The sequence below is a fragment of the Rhinocladiella mackenziei genome (assembly GCF_000835555.1).
Source record: "Rhinocladiella mackenziei CBS 650.93 unplaced genomic scaffold supercont1.2, whole genome shotgun sequence".
NCBI lineage: Eukaryota > Fungi > Ascomycota > Eurotiomycetes > Chaetothyriales > Herpotrichiellaceae > Rhinocladiella > Rhinocladiella mackenziei.
The window spans coordinates 2812207-2832500 of record NW_013550603.1 but is presented as its reverse complement, the minus strand read 5'-3'; the positions used below and the strand labels follow the sequence as shown (position 1 = coordinate 2832500).

The window sequence follows — 20294 nt, the reverse complement described above, 5'->3', positions numbered from 1 at the left end:
GAGCAGCGTGGCCTCCTTGACCCTTTTTGTTTTGCAGGAAGGCTGTCCTGGAGAGAGAGAGAGAGAGAGAGATAATGCATGAATTGACTCCACTTCTTTGTCCCCATCTTCGAGTTTACGAGGTTTCCTCTGCGCATCAGAAGGGGATCTCAACATGAACGAGGGTTCGAGGCATGATGCTGCAAGCCATTCACGACGTCATCTGATTCCGAGGCACTGCATCCACGATGAGCGTAGATGTGAACGGAGAAATGCAGACGCAGGTCCCTAGGACAGGAGTGGTGTTGGGTTTGGGATGATTGGAGGGGGAATTTAAAAAATAGAAAAAAAGAAAAAAAAGATCCAACCCGAAGATAGTATACTCGATGGAGGCCAGGATACGACCAGGAAGGACGTAGGACGAGACACCCCCCCTGATTCTCTTGTTGCCGAGCGACCATGTCAGAAGGCATAGACCTCTCTTACCAGGATGGCAATGTCAATAGAGATCGATCCTTCGTGTTGCTCCACATTTGCTTGGATTGCTTCCAGCCTCGCAGCGCCGATCACCTGTCTGATATGTTTCTGTGTGGGAAATCGATTCCCTGGGACCAACCTCTGGAATCGTTGTGTCGCTGGATCTGTCTGTGCTTTTCCTGCTCTAGGAACACTGACACTTTGGAGTTGAAGGCATCGGAGTGTGTGGAGCAAAGGGAGTTTGGACAATAACCTGTGCCGCGGTCAGGGGCCAAGAAATATGAGCTCAGCTTTCCCAGAATACGAGGGCAGAGCAGGGCAGAGCAGGGCTTGCGTCCGATGACAGCTCACTATGCCAGGATCATGGAGCACCGTCAGCCCAATCATTCTTGCATCCATGCAATGGAGAGCAATAGCCGCCCATCTGCGTCGGCTTTCACGTAGGGCTCCTGCTTGTACGTCTTTGGTGCTGAACAGGCACGAGCACAAATCCAACCGCACGATCATAGTAGAATGGTCGATACATTATAAGAGAGTATATATCTTCAAGGCCATAAAGACGTAGGGGGTATGTGTGGACAATATAGAAAACTGACCAGGTTTTGTGCCTTAACACCATTCTGCAGGATCAGCATTAGCTCCATAATGGGAGCGGCCCCTGGTTCGTAGGCCGTGCCACAATATGTCAAACGCTCCCATCCTGGTGCCTGACACCCAGGACATACAGTTGCATTCAGAGTATCCGGAAACACCTTCCTTACTCGTCTTCTGGTTCCTCCAATAGTTTCCTGGATTCGTCGAGCCTTCTCCTCATTACCTTTGCCGTCCGTACTTCCTGTTTTCTCTCGGCTTTCAGGATCTCATTGCAGACACCCCCTACGGCTCGTAAGAGATCGAGGACGAGATCCTTGTCAACTTCCGAAAATATCGTTGATCCTTGGCTTTCGGGGGCTTTGAAATTTGGATCTGCCAGTTTGATCAGACTCTCCATGAGGATCTCGGTATTGGCAGGATAGTCGGCCGGCCCCTCGGTCTGTCGAGGACTTTGCTGCTTGATCAGTCCGTCTGCTGTTGCAAGAGTGGTACGTGGCGACGGAACAGGAGGAGTGGGTATGCCGTTGGACACAACAGATGCCTGAATCTGAATATTTCGGGGTGATCTAACGGGACCCTGCCGAGCGCGTCCGTTCAAGGTCGGTGTTGGCCACAACGGAGAAGCGATTTCTCCTCTGGGGCTCGTTGGCGGCTGGGGAAATCCAATGTCATTTCCCCAATGCAAGATTTCACTCGGCATCCCATCCTCGCCCTCCTCCTCCTCCTCATCCTCATCGCCACCGTCTCCTTCAGTGGCCGTGGCAAAGGTGGCTTCTGTCGAAATGGAATCCACACTATTGCTCCTGGATGCCTTCATCCATGGTTTGGGAGGCGCCCTCAGATATGCGGCAGGGTTTGGCAGCACATCTGACTTCGGAAATTCTTTTTGAACTGGTGTGTCCGCTCCTTCGTCATTGCTCGACTGTGGATCCGACACTCTCTCTTCATCATCTTCGTCTGCCGTGGGGGTATTTTGATCCATTCGAGTGGTTGTGACGCTGCTGCCGTCACTCTCACTGGGGGTTTCGGTTCTCGTTCCTGTCCCGGTGTAATTTCCCAAGGCACTATGCAGAAACATGTTCTCGTAGTCAAAGGCATCCAGTCTGTCTTCGTGGCGTTCCGCTGCGCTATCACCTGGGAGAAAATGTTCGGGAAGATCCGGGACTTCGGGCTCAACCTCTTGCAAGCTCTCCTCGAGAACTTCATTCAAGTAGATCTGCTCTTCTTCCGAGGCTGCAACTGGTTCTTCGTCATCAAACTCTTGAGCCGCGTCTTCATAGTTTGATTCATGGATGATTGAATTTGACTCGTCGAGCATCGGGGAATTCAGGTGGACAGACTTGTGTAGGCTCGGCGTGTTCTTGTCCGTCCTGACCTCACTCAAAAGCATAGAATCGTTTGTTGTAGGCTGCTCGACGCTGAGAAAGGTTTGTGCTTGCGGCGTGACAGGGGTGACCTTGATTTCCACTGCTTTCTTCTGTTGAGAAGGGCTCCAGCCCTGGCCAGCGTTCGTATTGATTGGACTTCCCGCCTCTCTATACTCCGGAGCACTTGTATACCATAGCTCCGGCGTTTGTGCGTTGGCAAAAGGACTAGGCGTTCTCGTATGCTGCACACTCCGTCTTCTGACACTATCGGCCTGAGCCTTATCTTTCAAGTCCGAAATTCGGGCTCGAAGGTCCGACATTTGTTCGCGAATCTCTTTGGTAGAATGGCTTGACATTGCGGAGGAAGAGCGAGCAACGGCCGTGGTGGGACTGCTGGTGACGACGGAAACGTCTTCTTTCGATACAGAGGCCAAAGTATTGATCCCTAAGCCTCGTGGGGTCGCGGACTCGGGTAAAGTCTTGCTCGAGCCGGGAGGACTTTCTTCCTCCTGCAATACTCTTAAAGGTGAATCGAAGCTGCGATTACTGGCAGGAGAAAGCCCTCCAGTGCGGGTCGGCGGTGAAATCTGGGACTGAGATGGAGATTCTTGTCGGCGTCCGTACTCAAGAGCACTCGCAGACCTGATTTCCGGAATCATGGAAAGGCGTTTCAGTCCCGAAGCGGTGGTGATGTCACTGCCACCTCGGGTATGTGCGGCGGGATTTGTTCTGACGATGGGATACAATGATCGTGACTTGCGTTGGCTGGCCCCCGCCAGAGAGATGGAACGATACAGCCCGCCAGCAGGCTGATGTAGATCGGACATATTGGGCGACGAACGCGAGGAAAGAAGGATGCTGTGGCGCGCTTTGCTGAGATTGTCTTCCATGTGGGTTAATCTCTTCCTGGCGTGCTCAAGAATTCTTTCCGCTCGTTCGTTCAGTGCGGCCATCTCGTCTTCGGTGTTCACCGCCACCGTGCTGTTTCTCTTACTATCGGGATCCTCGATCTCATCATCCGGAACCTTGGCCACATCTGCAGCGAGTCTCTCGTTCATGATCTTGGAGGTGTCAAAATCCTCCCAATTGCCCAGGTCGGAGCCATTGCTGGAGGAAGAACGATGGCTCAGCCTCCGTAACTGACGTGATGAAGGCCCCGCTGGTGTGGGGGAAGGAGGGTCTGATGCTGTTGGACTGTCAGTCCTCCGGCTTTTTCTCGATTTAGGCGTCTCTTCTTCCCCAATGTCGCTCAGAGGCGCTCCATGTTCGTAACCATTATAACTGGTGTTGATAGGAGGAACCCCTCGCATTGGCATTCGAATCGTGGTCGCCATCCCCAATTCGACAGGAGGGCCAGGATCCGGCGGAGATGAGCTCAATGAGACAGCCGAATCAGGGCGCATAGGGAGAGAGGAGGACTGTAAGATGGGTGATGAGGCCAACGGTGTTGGACTTGAATCGTCCAGTGGGTTCACTGGGAGGATCATGTCGGGATTTGTCAACGTCGGCGACGGAGGCACTTCTTGAGTAAAGAGGTCGTGAGGAATCGGGTGAGCATGCGTATTGACCATCATCGTGACTCTTCGGCGGTTCTGATCGGGTTGAATTTAATATGCGACGAGTTTTCCAAAAATGCGACCGCAGCTCGAGGACGCCCCGTTTCATGGGATGGGCCACAGGCCAGAACCCAACAATCTCGGTGATTATTGTATGTAGGGCAACTTTGGAGCATTGACGGGTCAGCTGGGCGAGAACAGAATCATATGCAATATTGAAATGAGTAGAAGCCAGAAAGAGTGTCAAAGTTTGATCGTGCAGAACGAGAAGTGATTCAATCAAAAGGGACTGGACCCGCAAGGCGAGCAAGGCGAAGAAAGCATCAAACCAGCGAAAAATCCCGGTGAGCCAGATTGCTGGAGCAGGGATCTGTGAGAGGAAGGCCCAGGCACCCCAGGGGCACAGGCAAGGTACCCTGTAGCGAGTGGACTCGGCTCTTTTCGATGGACCAAGCATCGGCATTGCCTGTGAAAGGATTGACAGTGGCTTGCTGAGACCGGGGGGGATAAGGAGCGATGAGGATTGACCCAGGCAGACTGCAGAAATGGGATGAAATGACAGTGGACGTTTCTGCCAGAGCACCAAAATTTAGCCTCCGTCTTGTGTAATATTGGGGTCAAGACAGAGACAAAGGGCCAAAAGCTTATCCCGCCCACAAACTCGGGGGTGGGCCGAGTCAGCAGCAAGACGAGATCGCGTGCTCGTACCGTTGCTTTGAACGCCACAAAGGCCGTGGGAAAGACTTTGCTGAAATCCACCCATCCTTCTCATACCTGGCGGTAATGAAGAAGGATTGCTGAACTCAGATCGTGCTGACCTCTTCTTTATAGCAACAAGTCCCCGTGGTCACTCCTACCTCGCCGTCCTTATCGCCCATGTACCATTTGGTGCCTGCGCTTCCGATCATGAATTCCCAATTGTCTTTCCTCATGGCGCTACAACAGCTTCGATCACCCCATTTCGTGAACTCGTATGAAAGGACAGAGAAAATGACCCTACATGCCACATCATGATTATGAAGGACGCCCTTTCCGGCGAGGCTGCTGGTTCTGCTATTTGGCATTCCTATCTTCCGAAAAGCCAGGATGAAATTGATCGAGAAATGCGGCCTACAGAATTCCAACTTCCTGCTGACGCCAACAAGGAAGTGGGAAATAAGTTGATTCATAACAGCATCAGAAGACGGCATAAAGTTCTGGCGCCCACCATTGGTGCCCAAAAGCCCTACGCTTGTAGGTCACCATTTTTCCTTCTCCCGCCATCTTGTTCACCAAATGGACCTTGCCGGAACGTTCGGGCAGCGATAGACACGAGTCCGAAGTATCAGAAACCTGGAGCTGCTTCACAACTGCTCGACTGGAGATTGAAGCGAGCTGATGGTCGAGGGCCCCCTACCTATGTCGAAAGAACTCCCGTAGGTCTTCAAGCAAGTTGGACAGCTTCAGCTTGGGCTGTCACCTTGGAAAGGGGGCAAGTATTTCAACATCGGTATGGTTCGAGGTGCCAATGCAGACGGTCTGCGCCAACCGCTGTTCTAGGATCAATATCGAGCTCATCCTGGAATTCCCGTTTTTCGAGAAGCCTGGTAATTAAAAATATCAAGCGTTTGCTGGTGCACGTCTTGCTCCCTTTTCCCTTCTTCTATCAACAGCAGCTCTGAGCCAGGTGCGCTACCTTCTAGCCCTTGTTTAACCTGTGTCATCAATCACACAACTTTGCCTTGGCCGTCAACAGTCCCTTCTCTTCGCCGAACCCCACACTCTCCACTACCAGCTGCTCATCTGAACCAAGCGCTTCAAGCTCATACCGTCTCTAAACAGTGGTCAAGGCCTTGACGATACTCATTGTGGCGATGTTCCTACCGACGCACGCTCGATGTCCTGCGCCGAAATGAGGCGAGATGATTTGGAAAAGTGAGTTAGACAGGTCAGCCATCTCTCAGGCTGGAATGAGTTGTAGTTGTCACACTAAACGGAGGTGTTGTAATGGGCCACCTGGTTGACCATTGAGATATTGACCTGTGACAAAGAGTTAGCATGGGACAGACGGTTGAACTGACACCTTGCGGTCCAAGGTAACCATCGATAATCATGCCGTGGGGATCGATGTACTGTGCGCGGCAACGGCATTGTGAAGACTCGGAAGCTCTCATAGACACCCATCGTGGTATAAGTTGTCCAATAAGTGATAGAATAGTCGAGTCCGTGAGCTCGAGGTTATGTGCGAACTCGCTACCAGCAACTCAGATGCTTCGGAGCTGATCTCAGGATTTCTTGCATGAATCAATCGGTTCAAGATATGGTATCGTTCTGTTGTCTTGTCTCTCGACATCTCCACAGCAACCTGTCCCGAAGGTTTTGTCCCGCAATATTTTCCTACTCTTCAGAAGACCCTAAAGCCAAGGCAAGGAAATATAGCTGGCAATGCGGGTACTATATGACAATTGCAAGAAGATGTGACCATTGATCGGAGGCAATTGCTCTCGTTGCCTGGCCTTCCGAGATCCCAAATTCCGTATCACGCCATTTGTGAGAGTGACGGCCGGGAGAAGCTGTAAGTCATTCGTCGGGGAAGCCGGTTTTCCTCAGCATCTTGGACTCCAGGCAACATCGCAAGGCATTCTGACCTCTTCACCTCAGATCCGGAAGAGACTCGGATGAAATGGCGTGATGCCATCATCGAAGATGCTCTTGATCGCTTTCGGACCCGATGATGGCGAACAGGATACAAAGAAGCAAAATGCAGAACGACAACACGGTCTCGCTGAGCGTGCCTTAGGGTGCGATGTCCAAAAAGCCAAGGTTGTTGAAATCACTTACAACTGGACTGTATTCGTTCTAATATAACCAAGGCGCGGAATAGGAAATCCTCTGGATCTGCGGTGAACATGGCGATCAAAGTCATTTTCATCGACGCTTTTTGGCCGAGTAAACAGTCAAATTCTCATTTCTTTACTCCCATTGCTGGCATGAGTTGGGCAGCGAATCAAGCGCCTTAATACATTTTGTGAATGCTTACATTACCGATCATGGCCAACGCTCCCAACGAGAAACAAATGGGAAATACCCAGAAAAAAAAAAAAAAAAAATAGAGTTTTTCGCCTTTCTTGACGGCAGAGGTCGAGACGAAAGCCTCGTCGACACGGGCCAGCACAAGGATTTGGCCCAATGACGTCCGAGACGGATCAATCATGATGCCATCCAACAGTTGGGTACTATTGAACTCTAAGTCGCTGTGGATACTACCAACTTGCATCAACCATGACATCTGGTGCCACCTGCACCAAACCCGAATAACCTTGCCTTGTTCGTTGCTATACAAACATCCCTCTTCCCATGCCGACCTCTTGTCCCAACCATTCCTCGTTCCCAATTCGAACAGGTTAAAATCTGTCATGGTTATCAAAGACATGTTGCCGAAGAAACCCTACGTCTCCGGGGGGGTGACTTTGTGCGATCTCAAACAGGAGACACCGCTGACATTGAGGTGGAAAAAGGCCCCTTTGATGGTGACTCTAAGGTTCCTATTCTCGCCGTGAAGGACGTTCTTCATAGCCATGCTTATTTCCTTCAGAGTCTTTGCTTTAGTTATAATACGGGTCAAGTTTCCTTAGGATGGACAACTTTCTTGAAACTTTGCCGATCAGAGAACCCCACTTGAATTTTCCAATGTCCGGTCTGGGAGTTGCCCAGTTCGTGTGGCATTGTCGATGTCAAGTCTAATACATCTGTCAGCTTTCCATCGGCACTCTTGTCGGAGCATTGATGGCGGGTCCCGTTGCAAACAATGCCGCCATTGGCCGTAAATACTCCATCTGTATATGGTCGGTCATCTTCTGCGTTGGCGTCACCGTGCAGATTGGTGCTCGTGGTCCCCGTTGGTATGAAGTGATGATTGGAAGAATCATTGCGGGACTTGCGATAGGTGGTCTTTCCGTCATGGTTCCCTGCGTACCAGGGAGAATCCAGCCCTCGACATGTCCGGGGAGCCATTGTCTGCTGCTACCGGGTACGCCGTCGAAATCTGGTCTTGGTGTACATCCTCGAAGGCTTGTGCCTTCAGCTAAGCCAGCTCGCGAAACCACCAGTTTGGAGAATGTACGACCGAACCGACAGTGAACGCAAAGCTCTTCATCGCCATTGGTATCTTGATTGCCAACTTAGTCAACTTTGGAACCGAAAACATCCAAAGCACAGCCTCATGGCGAGTGCCGATGGGAGTCGGCTTCTTGTTTGCGTTGGTTCTCGGTTTTGGTATTCTTGCTTGTCCGGAAACCCCTCGCCACGAATACCGGCACGGCAAAATTGACAGTGCGACCACCTCCATCGCCAAATTTCATGGTGTCTCCGAGCGACACACCGTGGTCAGGAACCAATTAATGGAAATGCGAAAAAAGCTTCAAATCGAGATTGAAGGAGGAAGCCACCCCTGGTACGAGGCCCTTCAGCAACTTGCCGGGGCCAACTACTTTTTCTATTATAGCACCACGGTATTCGCGTCGGTCGGACTGTCTAATTCTTATGTTACCCAAATAATTCTGGGTAGGTGAAGGGCCGAAACAGCGTGCTCCAAGAGCATTCTCCAGCTAAACTAATCTAGGTGCTGTCAACGTTGGGACAACCTTTCCGGGCCTTTACTTTGTCGAGAAGTTCGGTCGTCGCAAATGCCGTATGACTGGAGCGGCCTGGATGTTCATGTGCTTCACGATCTTCGCCTCTCTGGGGCATTTGCCTTGCAAAATGATGACGGTAGCAACAACCAGACAATCGGTTATGTCATGATTGTGTTTTCCTGTTGATTCATCGCCGCTTTTGCCTCCACCTGGGGACCGATGGCTTGGGCTGTCAGCGCCGAGATCGATCCTTCGCGATATAGATCACAGTGTATTGCTCGAGTCCACATCCACATTTATGGAATCCTGTGCTGATGCTTTTGGCAGCCTGATTGCCTTTTTCACGCCGTTTATTACCGGCGAAATTAATTTTGCTTATGGGTACGTCTTTGCCGGGTGCAATCTTTTCGCTGTCTTCTTTGTATACTTCCAGAGACATCTGGACGGTCGTTGGAGGAGACCGACACCATGTTCCTACTTGAAGTAAAGCCTTGGAAGAGTAGCAAGTGGATTCCTCCTAATGACGAGGATCTCATTACCGCAGACAACCTGAGGTTGAATTCTGGTACAACATGTATTAGAGAAAAGCGCAAAGTCCGCGTACCAGAAACGAAGTAACAGGAGAGCATCGCAGAACCTCATCAATCACGAGATCATTCGGGTGCAGGAGCCCGAGGAGACTCGATTGTTGGATCGAAATAGATCAGGATTCATCTAGGAAGGCCATGGAGAGGAGCATTCGATACCAGTTTTTAGCGTTCAATTAGATAGCTCTTTTTGGGGGGGGGGGGGTTTGTTATGGGAGAAGGGAATGGAGCCAACGGGATCAATGAATGGCATTTGCCTCCTCTTTAGTCGCTGAGCCAAGACGACCTGATCTCAGATGCGGCAGATAATCCGTGAATCCCATGTGTCCTATGATCGCCTAAGTATGAGTTTCTCCGGGGGCGTGGGAAAAGGGAGAAAGCTAACTGCGCCACAGACCTTGGACAGCCAAAGAGACGAGTTTGCGAGAGTGATGAGTTCGTAAGAACCATGGTGGCGAGGGCAAAAATTTACGCTTTGGTGACTGCAATTGCGAAATGGACTCTCCGCCTTTTTGACTCAAACTCAACGAACATTTCTGACCATCCATCCCTCCAATCAATCCTCTTTCTTCTTCTTCTCACCCCAGATCGGAGTCTTGGGGCTCAACCGAACCAGATCCTTCGACTCACCCTCCGCTCAAATCTACCTCCAATCCGGGCATCTTGTGAAAGCTTGCAGTAACCGGGTGCCGGTCCAATCCCACCATCTCGGGTCTATTTTCCTGTGGATGGGGGACAGAAGGACACCAAGGTGCCCAATAACATGAACATCTCGAACTCAGTTTTGCAGACCTAGGTAGGTCTGTGCCTCCCAACCGTCAGGTGGCATGCTGGGAACAACTAATCCTGATGCGTTTCTCCGATGCCTTTGACGATCTCAACTTCTGTTTTTTTTTTTTTTTTTTTTTTTCCTTGTGTTCCGAGTCCTGACGGCCAGCACCTTCTCCAATTTATCCCTACGTATTTGGCAATGAGCAGCATTGTCCAAGGAGTGGACACCTACTCACGTTTCCTCGGCGGCTATGACGTTCCTCTATCCAAGATCGAAGACCGAGACCCATCGTAGCAAACGGTCGCCATTGACCATTGACCACATCGCAAGCGGTTGAAACATCTCATACAAATGGTACCGGACAGAGGACCGGCCACCTCGGCCGTCACCATTGTCATAACAGTTTTGGCCACTGTTTTCGTGGCTGCAAGGTTTTTCACTCGGGTCTGGCTGGTCAGATCGATCAAGAAGGATGACTGGTGGATTCTTGCAGCGTGGATATTCGCGGTGGGATTCTCGATATCGATATGCGTGGCAGTCAAATATGGCTTGGGAAAACACAAAGCCGACATACCTGAGAGATCCTTCAGCTCTCTACGGAAGGCCGAATACGCCTTTTCCATCTTATACAACCCATCTCTCATGCTGACCAAAACGTCCATCATCGTGTTTTTCCTGTCGGTCATGAGCAAAGATGTCGACCCTGTCTTTCAACGGTGCAACTGGTTGACTCTTGCACTGGTCAATATTGTCGGAACCGCGCTGACCTTCTTCAACATCTTTCAATGCCGGCCCGTCGCGGCTGGCTACCTCTACCCCCGGCCAGAGAATGCCAAATGCACCGATATCGTCACGCTGTATCTTTCATCGGCTCCGATCAATATCATCACGGACATCGCGCTCTTGTTCTTGCCGATGCCAATTTTAACGGGAATGCGATTACCTCGCAAGCAGAAAATTATCCTGGTAGTGACCTTCAGTTTCGGCGCCTTTGTTGCGGTGGTCGATGTTATCCGGATCGCGTATCTGCAGAGCGCCGCCATGAATCGATTGAAAATGGTCAAAACCAACAGTGGGAACAGCAGCAAGATTGTTGAAGAGAACGACTTTTCCTGGTACGCCAGTCTGAGCTTTATGTGGTCAGCGGTTGAGATCTGCATTGGAATCGTCTGTGCGTGTGTCCCAAGTTTGAGGCCGCTTTTCCTGCGGTTTATGCCACGCTTGGTCAAGGACGCTGGAGATCAGCTCAACTCTCATGGCAGCCTGGATCATCGGACCGCGAACGGCGCTCCTGCCACCAACGTCTCCATGCTCAACAACCCGGCTGCGTTTCGCAGACCTACAGTCAAGGAGTATTCCGGAGAGGATGACGGAGATCAAATGGGATTTTTGAACATGCTGGCTCGGCCACCAGACGAGGACGCGCCGAATCTGTCGAGGACGGCGACCAAGCTCTCTCGGCGAGAAACGAACCCAAGCCCGGCGTCCGATTTCGGTTTTGTCAAGATGTCGGGGAGGAGAAACATGCTCACATTGTCGAACCGGCAGAGTATTTGGCCAATCGCGGTGGTGACGGTAGTATTTTTCTTATGGGGGTTTGCGTACGGTCTCCTGGACACCCTCAACTCCCGATTTCAGATGGTCGTCGGACTTTCCAGCGGAGGAGCACTGGGGCTCCATGCGGCCTATTTTGGAGGGTATCTCGTGGGTCCATTGACCTTGGGGCGCTTCATTCTGAAGCGATACGGGTTCAAGGCGGTGATGATTTCGGGACTCTGCGTCTACGGCTGTGGAACCCTGGTCTTTTGGCCCTCCGCCGTGTTGACTTCGTATGGGGCGTTTATCGTCTCGAACTTCATTGTCGCTTTCGGACTGTCGTGCCTGGAAATTGCAGCCAACCCCTATATCGCCTTGTGTGGGCCGCTGGAGTATGCGGAGGTTCGACTCAACTTTTCACAGGGATTTCAAGCCATCGGTACCATCTGTTCTCCCCTGCTGGCAACCAAGGTATTGTTCAAGAACGTCCTCAACGCTCCTTCGTTGGTGGACGTGCAATGGACATACCTTGGCATCGCCATGTTCGTCTTCGCCCTGGCCGTCGTTTTCTACTACATCCCGCTTCCGGAGGCCACAGATGAACAATTGGAAGAGCTGGCCGATCGTCGAAGTGCGGCATACGGTGCTACTGTTGGCCCGTGGAAGGTTGTCTACGTGACACTTGGTCTAGGTGTTTTCAGCCAATGGTGCTATGTGGGGTTACAGGAATCCGTCGGCAACAACCTCCAGTCGCTGGTTCGATTGGTTCAACCGGGTTCGAGCCTCCAGCCATTTGATTTTCAAACGCTGGCACACGCGGTTTTTGCAGCTGGTCGATTTCTGTCGGCGCTGCTCAATTATCTGCTGAAGCCGAGATGGATCTTATTGGCGCTCTATGCTGGTCTCATGGTATGCCTCGCTCTTAATATGCGCCTGGGCGGAAACACGGGGGCCGCCCTTGGCGTACTGACCTTCTTCTTCGAAGCGGGTATTTTCTCCATCATTTTTGCGATTGCCATGCGTGGATTAGGCGCGCACACCAAGACTGGCTCTGCTCTGATGACAGCGGCGATATCGGGAGGGGCGGTGTTTCCTCCCCTGCAATGGGCGGCGGCAAACGATCATGGGTTGAGATACTCATATTGTGTCCCTCTGGCTGGAGCCGTTGGTGGAATGTTGTTCCCTCTCTACCTGAATCTGGTCCCCGCCGCAAGAATTCAGGTGGATCCGGTCCACGAGAAACGCGCACACAGAAGAGTTCAAAGGGCCGACAGTGCTAACGCGAGTCAAGACGACCCTTTGCCACGGTTTGGACTGCCGGGCATTGTTGCTCGGCGAAAGAAGAATAAACATATGGAAATGCCGTCAGTGGAGCACGTGGAACGACAAAGCAGCAGCCTGAGCGGAGTTCCCACATCAGCCATTTGGTCGATAGATTTTGCAAATGAGAAGGGTGAGCTTGAAGAACCAAAACCCATTCGACTGAGGCCGTCCAGAGGTCACGTTGCTGAGCTCGCTCTTTGGCCTCTGGAGAAGATATCGGAAGCCAGTGCCTGCAGCTCTAGCACCGAAAACGATGGTCGAGGGCACCCTAACGTTCCAGGAATGGACGAGAAGGTTAAATCAAACGTGTCCAGCGGTGAACATCGGCCACTTTGGGAAGAAAAGGACCAACATGACAACGGTCTTGATGATTATCATGCCATGATGAGAAAGATCTGAATCGACTCAAAAGCGGGCGTGGACGTTTGGCTCAAGCGACATTCTGGCGGGATCCGGCGGGAGTCTCCTATTCGTTGGTAAACACATATATACTGTATATACGTATCGTAACGATATGGTCTGTCCCCCGTCCTTTTAATGGTCCCCAGTTCACGGCCTCGCAGAATATGCCGAGCGCTTTCGCTTGTGTCTCTTGGGGAAAGAGAACACAATGGCGATATGATTCACATGAACATTTTTGACCTGGAGTCAAGAACAAAATGGGTTTTTGTTGGGGACTGCGTAGGATACAGAACAAGCAACTTCGAGCCCTGTTGACCAAGCGCCGACACGTGTATTCTCCATGTCACGCACGCGGCCGAACCACCATTGAACAGTCTGGAAGGAACAGACTTGCGCATGATGGAGTTGCATCGAGAAGGCCGATGTAGCTATGTACCCATGCTGAGGAAAACGGTCTGCCTGAGACGATGATGCTTCATTGGTTCGGTCTAGGCCCAAGGTTCTTTGTCAACTCGGAATCAGACCAACTAGCCAGAACCATTGCATGACCCATTTCATCCATTGTGGCAAAAGGGCTATAGCAACCGGTCCCATGTGCAAGTTAGTTAGCTGAAACTTGAGCTCGAATTTTCACATGAGCGCGCAACAAGTGATCAGAAATGCCGTTGAATTTCCAACTGCACCGAGAGGTGGTGGGGTTGTTCCCACAGACGTCTGAGGGTTTTTTACTTCGCCATGGTCCTTTTTACATTCTGCATTGCAGCAGCTAGGAATCGTTCCTGCAGGGAGGTTGGTGCGCGATTCGACAGTATGGTTTGCCATGCAGTTTTTTCCCGTCTTGCACTGGCTGTCATTCCGGCGCAGCTATGGCACGGCGACGGGGTGGCAGACTGCATGACAACGTGGACAGTCTTTTACCAGCAGGTACCTTGCACTACGCATGCAGGTTGGTATTGAAAAAATGCGTTGAACGGGTCGCAACAATCGAGTCGCCTTGCCAGGAACAAGCACACCAAAAGCCGACACCGAGGAACCACCTCACTGGCTTGTGGTAGGACAAGCGAGGATTTCACAGTGCCAGGCACAAAAAACAATCCTAGTTCATGACTTGAACAACTCAAGTTTAGACCCGGCTGTACCTGAAGACACTTTTTTTCCCTCGACGAATGGGGACGGAATCCTTTTCAGACGGCCCCCAACCCCCTGTCCGTCAGTGTTTCGGCAGCCATCCCCAAAGTCATCCGGCTGTTCCTGACGGGTCCAACTCTGTGGGTTTCTGGTCCGTGCATGGTGGTGACTGGGGCAGGCTTTGATCCTCTGTTTCTCCCGAATTTCCACAGCTCGCCCGGTTGGGTCAGTGATGCCCCCTTGGGTCGCAACGAAAAAAAAAGATTGACAGCGACAATGGCAAGGGGATGGGGGAATGGGCCAAAAACAAAAACTGGGGACAGGCGAGCCAATGGGGAATTCCATCAGAACCACATATCCCTTCTAGACCTCAAAAGGGTCCTCCTTTCAGTCTCTCTTGGGATTCTCGATCCGATGTGAGGTGACGAGTGCCATCTCGACTTTCATTCTTCCAAGTCGTTCATTGTTTTCTTGTTTCCTCCAGGCAGAGAGTGCGCAAGAGAAAACTCTTTCTGTTCTTTTCCCTTCGCTCGTCCCTGCCTTTACCTAGTCATTCTTTATCCCTCGTTGGGCCTGAATATCCCCCCTCTCTCTTTTTTTCCACTACACTCCTTGGTGTATTCATCCGTGGACTTGACGTCCCTTTATCATCACTTCTTCCTGGCATAGACTTGTCATCGCGACAACAACGGTCTAAAATTCCTTCAGTGACCGGTTCACTTCGAGTCTGTCGAGCCGGATCTCCAGTCCTTCCAATCCAACTATAAGAAAATCAAATCTTGAGAATCTTCAACGAGAAACTCATCTCCCGCAATGGCCGTTCTCAGGAATATTGTCCTTGCGGCCTCGCTGATCGCTCCTTTTGCGCTGGCTGCTCCCAAACTCGATGAACGCGCCATTTATACTCACACTTACACCGAAATCGCCTGGGTGACTGTGGAAGAAACCACCACGGTCTGGGTTGACCCATCTGATCCCACTCCCGCTCCTGTCGCCACACCCGAGACCACCAGCTCGGCGCCACCAGCGGTCTTTGCTCAACCAACTTCCACTCCTTCGACCTTCGCAACGGTCGTTGCTGTTCCATCGGCTGCCACTTCTTCATCTCTCGTTGATTCGTCACCGTCGTCTTCTCCATCGGCACCGGCACCGGCATCGCCCTCCACGGACGCTACGCCAGATCCTGCTTCTGTAAATGTTCAATCAAAGGACATTGTTGCTTCGCCATCAGGTACTTGCGAAGGGGAAGGGAATGCTTGCGTCGGCGATGTGACCCATTGGGATGGTGGTACGTGGATTAACCGCTCTCACGCTTCTTTGACAGTCATTAACGTGATTCGCAGGCCTCGGTGCATGCGGCTGGAATGTTGACTCCAATAGCCAAATGTCGATTGCTCTGCCGTATGCCTTCATGGGAACTCAATCCAACGGCAACCCCTACTGTGGTCGTTCGGTCACCTTGTACAATCCCGACTCCGGGACCACCGTCCAAGCCACCGTTGGTGACAAATGCATGGGGTGTGTCGATCGGGCGATTGACTGCACCAATGTTCTGTTCAGTGCTATCACCGACGGACAAGGTGATGGCCGTATGAGCGGAATTGAATGGTGGTTGAATTAGATTTCGACTCGATGTCGAGTGACCCGTGCACGTGAGACATGCTCTTTCGAACAAGCCTCCAACCCCGGACAAAAGAGCTTCTGGGAAACTTGTTCGAATCTTTTTCTTCGGGCCCTTCTGAAGTCTTTCTAAAGAGACAGCTGGTCGAAATTTCTCGTCTTTCCCCCGCCTGGTGCCATGAAAGAGCAAAAATCGCAGTTACATAGTATAGCAGGCAAAGCCATGGAGCAGAAAGGAAAATCCGGAAAATTCTTTTACTTTCTTGATGGGCTATTTTGATGTCTTTTCATCGAGTAGCCCCTTTTTTGGTGCATGGATTTTTGATGGCCGTGAGTAACAATGGGTACATAGAACCTTGACTCGAGAGAAGCAAAAACAGAACACATTCACAGGATATACAAACCACCATCATGATCTTGGCTGATTGTTGTGGGACTCTGTTGGCGACCCTCTGGCTTACTGATAGTATCTCATCCTAGACCTCTTCGTGTGCCGACGCTCTTTTCCCTACTTCACTGAGGAAAATGGAACACTACGTTGCTTCATTTACGGGCATGATATGCCTCGTGTTCAATTTCAGAATAGCTATCCATCATCTATCAGAGCCTGGGTCAACGTGAGTCACCACGCATATAGACCATGAGTAACTATTACAAAAGATTGAAGAGAATTTTCCAGTTGCCTCATCTGAAACATCTTGTTCTTTGGTCCCTTCGCTGGCCTTTCGAGCACAATGTTGGCATGGCCGGATTCATGCGGCGGAGGAAAAGAAAAGAAAAAAAAAGAAATCTCATAGGGACAGACTAATGCAGGTGGCAGGTCTCTTAGCAAAATTTTGATCATGCCGTATGTATCGATGAACGACGCCGGTTGCATTCTCATCCCACGTTTCCTGGTCCGTTTCGGAGTCTGCAGAGCTTTAACAGGCAAGTGGTACGTGAAGTTCACTCTATTCAGTGGAAAGTGCCTTTTGCTTCGAATGGGAAACGAGTATGGCTTCAAGGCCTGGCCAGCGGTGCCGCTCGAGAGCAAGCTATATAAATAGCGACGCGGTGCCCTACCGAGCTCGTTCTCAAAGAGGACAAAATTCGATTCTCTCCGAACGGTCCTTTCAGCAAGTACGACACATTCTCATCCGGGCCAAAAATGCATCTCGTCCTCTCTCGTATCGAGCCGAGAGACCTCGACGCTATTGTCCCGATGATGTTTGACTCCTTCAGCAAAGTCGACCTGGCCAACGTCTTCTTCGGTCGCAAGTCCCCAGCATCCTACGCCTACTCCAAGAAAGTGTTGCTGACAGGATTACACACCGATCCGGCCGACGTGTTTCTCAAGATTGAGGATCTCGATGCCGAAGTGGATGTCAACATCCTGGACAACAAGGGGAACCCGATCGGCACCGAGCGAAGGAAAAGGATCGTTTGTGCCAGTAACTGGAAGATCTTCCCTACCTACGTGGCCCCCCAGGAACAGCAGGAGGCGAGCAAGTCATCCGCTCAAACCAACGGGAGCGCCGACTCGACTGCCAAAGACGCGACCGACGAACCGGCATTCGCCTATCTAGAGACAGAACAAGAACGGATCGATGCAGCAATGCTGATGGAAGACTTTCTCACTCGGCGACGTCGTGCATGTCAAGAAGGACACGTCTTGTGTTTCTTATTGTTCACGGACCCGGCTTATCAGGGGAAAGGCTGTGGTCGAATGATGATGCAGTGGGGGAATGATGTGGCCGATGCCATGATGCTGCCTTGCTGGATCGAGGCTAGCCCCCAGGGAGAATTGCTTTATGTGCAGATGGGTTACGTCGGACAGGAGAGAGTCAAGATTCACACCCAAAGTTTTCTCAGTGAGTATTTGCATATGAGACGACCTGTGATGGTGACGAGGGTGAGGCTAGAGGGGAGAACCCTGGTGAGAGAGCCGCCAGCGCACACGTGAAGACGTGATGGCCAATACTCCTGGATTATGAGTACGATCTGGATGTGATATCGGCAATGCTATTGTTCTATCTCGAGAAGGACAATCTGTCATTTGAGTGCTGGTTGGTTGGATGCTGTTCATCGACGTCATCATCATGTGAGAAACGTGTTTAGGTATCGAGGCACTTTGTGGCTCGCAAAAATACCAACCTAGGCAAGGCACTTGGCCAATTCCCCGGGGAGCTTCCCGCCCAGAGGGAAAAATGCAACAATATCCACGAATCTGGGCTTTGCGTTGGAGACTGACATTCCCACATCTTCGATCTTGATAGTTGTCTACCATTCCATCCCTTCGCTCAACATCTCAGTGCATCTGCTGTATATCCTCACCGAAACCTGCGAATCCCCCCCGCTCCATGCCGGCCCAATAGCCTCCCATCTCGCTCATGCGACTCAACTCCGGCGCTCTCTTCCGAAGCCGCGCCACGCGGACGTGTGCTCGGTGCAAAGGCACGCAATCAGCACGGCGTGGGTATAGCGTGTCTAGACGGTCGGTGAGGGTAATTCGACCTCGGAAAGCCGTGTATTGGGCTGCGGCTGGCGGGTCCGTGGGCGGGACTCTGCTCTTTTTCGGCGATGATATACGGCATGGTTGGCAGGCTGCGGAACGGACTGGAAGAGTGGTCTCGACATTGGCCGTGTGTATAAATGAGTATGAACCCCCTTGTATTGACACTGGGTGAGTCGAGTTACTGATCTGATCAGCTACCGGGTTACGCTCAAGCAACTCGAAGACGCCGAAGAAGAATCTGCGATCCTCAAGGCATGCCACAAACGCTGCGCCGAGCGAACGTTGAAGGTGCTGGAGAAAAATGGTTCAATATTTATTAAATTAGGCCAGCACCTGTCGTCGATGGGATACCTTCTGCCCACCGAATGGACCGAGACTTTTATTCCTCTGCAGGACAAGTGTCCTGTCTCATCCTATGAATCCATACAAGAGATGTTCCTTCACGACACGGGACATCAGATAGAAGATGATTTCGTCGAGTTTTCAAGAGAACCGATCGGCGCGGCCTCGTTGGCGCAAGTTCACACGGCGATATTGAAAGATACCGACCGAAGGGTGGCGGTCAAGGTGCAACATCCCAGTTTAGAAGAGTGGGTTCCGCTGGACCTGGCTTTGACGAGGTTCACGTTCAGGACGTTGAAGAGAGCATTTCCTGACTACGACATGGAGTGGTTGAGTAATGAGATGGACTTTTCATTACCGCAAGAGTTGGATTTTACTCTGGAAGGAGCCAATGCTACCAGGGCAAGGGATTATTTCGAACGACACACCACGTTCCCCCTCATCATCCCGAAGGTGATTTCAGCGAGCAGACGGATTTTAGTCATGGATTACGTGACAGGGGCGAGAGTGGACAATGTGTCCTATTTCGACGAACACCAGATCTCGCGGGATGAAGTATCGGCCACGCTGGCGCGGATCTTCAACGTCATGATTTTCCAGAGCGGCGCGCCTTTACATTGTGACCCGCATGGAGGGAACATCGCCATTCGACATAATCCCCAGAGAAGATACCCTTACAATTTCGACGTCATTCTTTACGACCACGGCCTCTATCGAATGCCTGATGACAAACTGAGGAGGGACTATGCGAGGTGGTGGCTGGCAGTTATCGACGCGGACGAAGCTCGAATGCGAAAATACGCCTACGAAGTCGCCGGGGTCACGGACGAGCAATTCCCACTCTTCGCTTCGGCCATCACCGGGCGTGATTATCGGGTGTTGACCCGCAGACAGGTCGCCACTTCGATGCGCGACGCGGAAGAAAAGGAGGCCATCAACGAAGTCTTTGGTGAAGATCTCCTCCAACAACTCGTGCAGCTTCTCGGTCATGTTCCTCGAATCATCCTCCTGATCCTGAAGACCAACGATCTCACTCGTAGTCTAGACGAGTCCCTGGGGTCGAAGGAGCCGATGAGGCCGATGATGATTCTGGCGCGATACGCCAGCCTGACGGTCTGGGAAGAGGAGAAGGACAAGATTCGCCGACGGGGCAGTCTGCTGCACCCCCGGAATATCTGGTGTTTGATCAAGGCCTGGCTCCGTTTTGTCCGCGTCGAGTTGAAGTTGTTTGGCTATGAACGATATTTATCCCTGCGCCGACATTTGAGGCTTGACCGGTAAAAAGCATGGGAAAAAATGAGAAAGGCGGATATGTCTGCCACTTCAATAATACTCGGTCCAGATCTCCTTTGAGATGTCTAATTGATATTTTAGCGTGGCGCTTTGCGATTCGAGGAATGGCCGGCGGCTCATGCCTATGTAGATAACTGTATGCACAACCAAGTGTAAATGTCTTCCCAGGCAGCTTCTGGTAAGCGGATCATGTGGAAAGACGAACAAACGT

The 20294-nt window shown here is 51.4% G+C and overlaps 6 protein-coding genes across 6 annotated transcripts; 5 read left to right on the top strand and 1 right to left on the bottom strand.

The window, feature by feature from the left end:
• Positions 1-1213: 1213 nt before the first annotated feature.
• Positions 1214-3991, bottom strand: Z518_02802 (uncharacterized protein; the record flags this gene model as incomplete). Its single annotated transcript, XM_013419828.1, has 1 exon — positions 1214-3991. One exon carries the CDS (start codon positions 3989-3991, stop codon positions 1214-1216), a length of 2778 nt encoding a protein of 925 aa, XP_013275282.1.
• A 992-nt stretch (positions 3992-4983) lies between these two features.
• Z518_02801 (uncharacterized protein) lies at positions 4984-8755 on the top strand (the record flags this gene model as incomplete). The annotated part of the gene is made up of 5 exons (XM_013419827.1): positions 4984-5206; positions 5276-5388; positions 7709-8008; positions 8062-8515; positions 8574-8755. The coding sequence occupies 5 exons, from the start codon at positions 4984-4986 to the stop codon at positions 8753-8755; spliced, it is 1272 nt and encodes a 423-aa protein (XP_013275281.1).
• Positions 8756-10296: 1541 nt separating this feature from the next.
• Z518_02800 (uncharacterized protein) lies at positions 10297-13203 on the top strand (the record flags this gene model as incomplete). Its single annotated transcript, XM_013419826.1, has 1 exon — positions 10297-13203. One exon carries the CDS (start codon positions 10297-10299, stop codon positions 13201-13203), a length of 2907 nt encoding a protein of 968 aa, XP_013275280.1.
• A 1944-nt stretch (positions 13204-15147) lies between these two features.
• On the top strand, positions 15148-15955 carry Z518_02799 (uncharacterized protein; the record flags this gene model as incomplete). The annotated part of the gene is made up of 2 exons (XM_013419825.1): positions 15148-15622; positions 15678-15955. The coding sequence occupies 2 exons, from the start codon at positions 15148-15150 to the stop codon at positions 15953-15955; spliced, it is 753 nt and encodes a 250-aa protein (XP_013275279.1).
• Positions 15956-17101: 1146 nt separating this feature from the next.
• Positions 17102-17896, top strand: Z518_02798 (uncharacterized protein; the record flags this gene model as incomplete). The annotated part of the gene is made up of 1 exon (XM_013419824.1): positions 17102-17896. The coding sequence occupies one exon, from the start codon at positions 17102-17104 to the stop codon at positions 17894-17896; it is 795 nt and encodes a 264-aa protein (XP_013275278.1).
• A 427-nt stretch (positions 17897-18323) lies between these two features.
• Z518_02797 (uncharacterized protein) lies at positions 18324-20071 on the top strand (the record flags this gene model as incomplete). Its single annotated transcript, XM_013419823.1, has 2 exons — positions 18324-18589; positions 18643-20071. The coding sequence occupies 2 exons, from the start codon at positions 18324-18326 to the stop codon at positions 20069-20071; spliced, it is 1695 nt and encodes a 564-aa protein (XP_013275277.1).
• Positions 20072-20294: the final 223 nt, after the last annotated feature.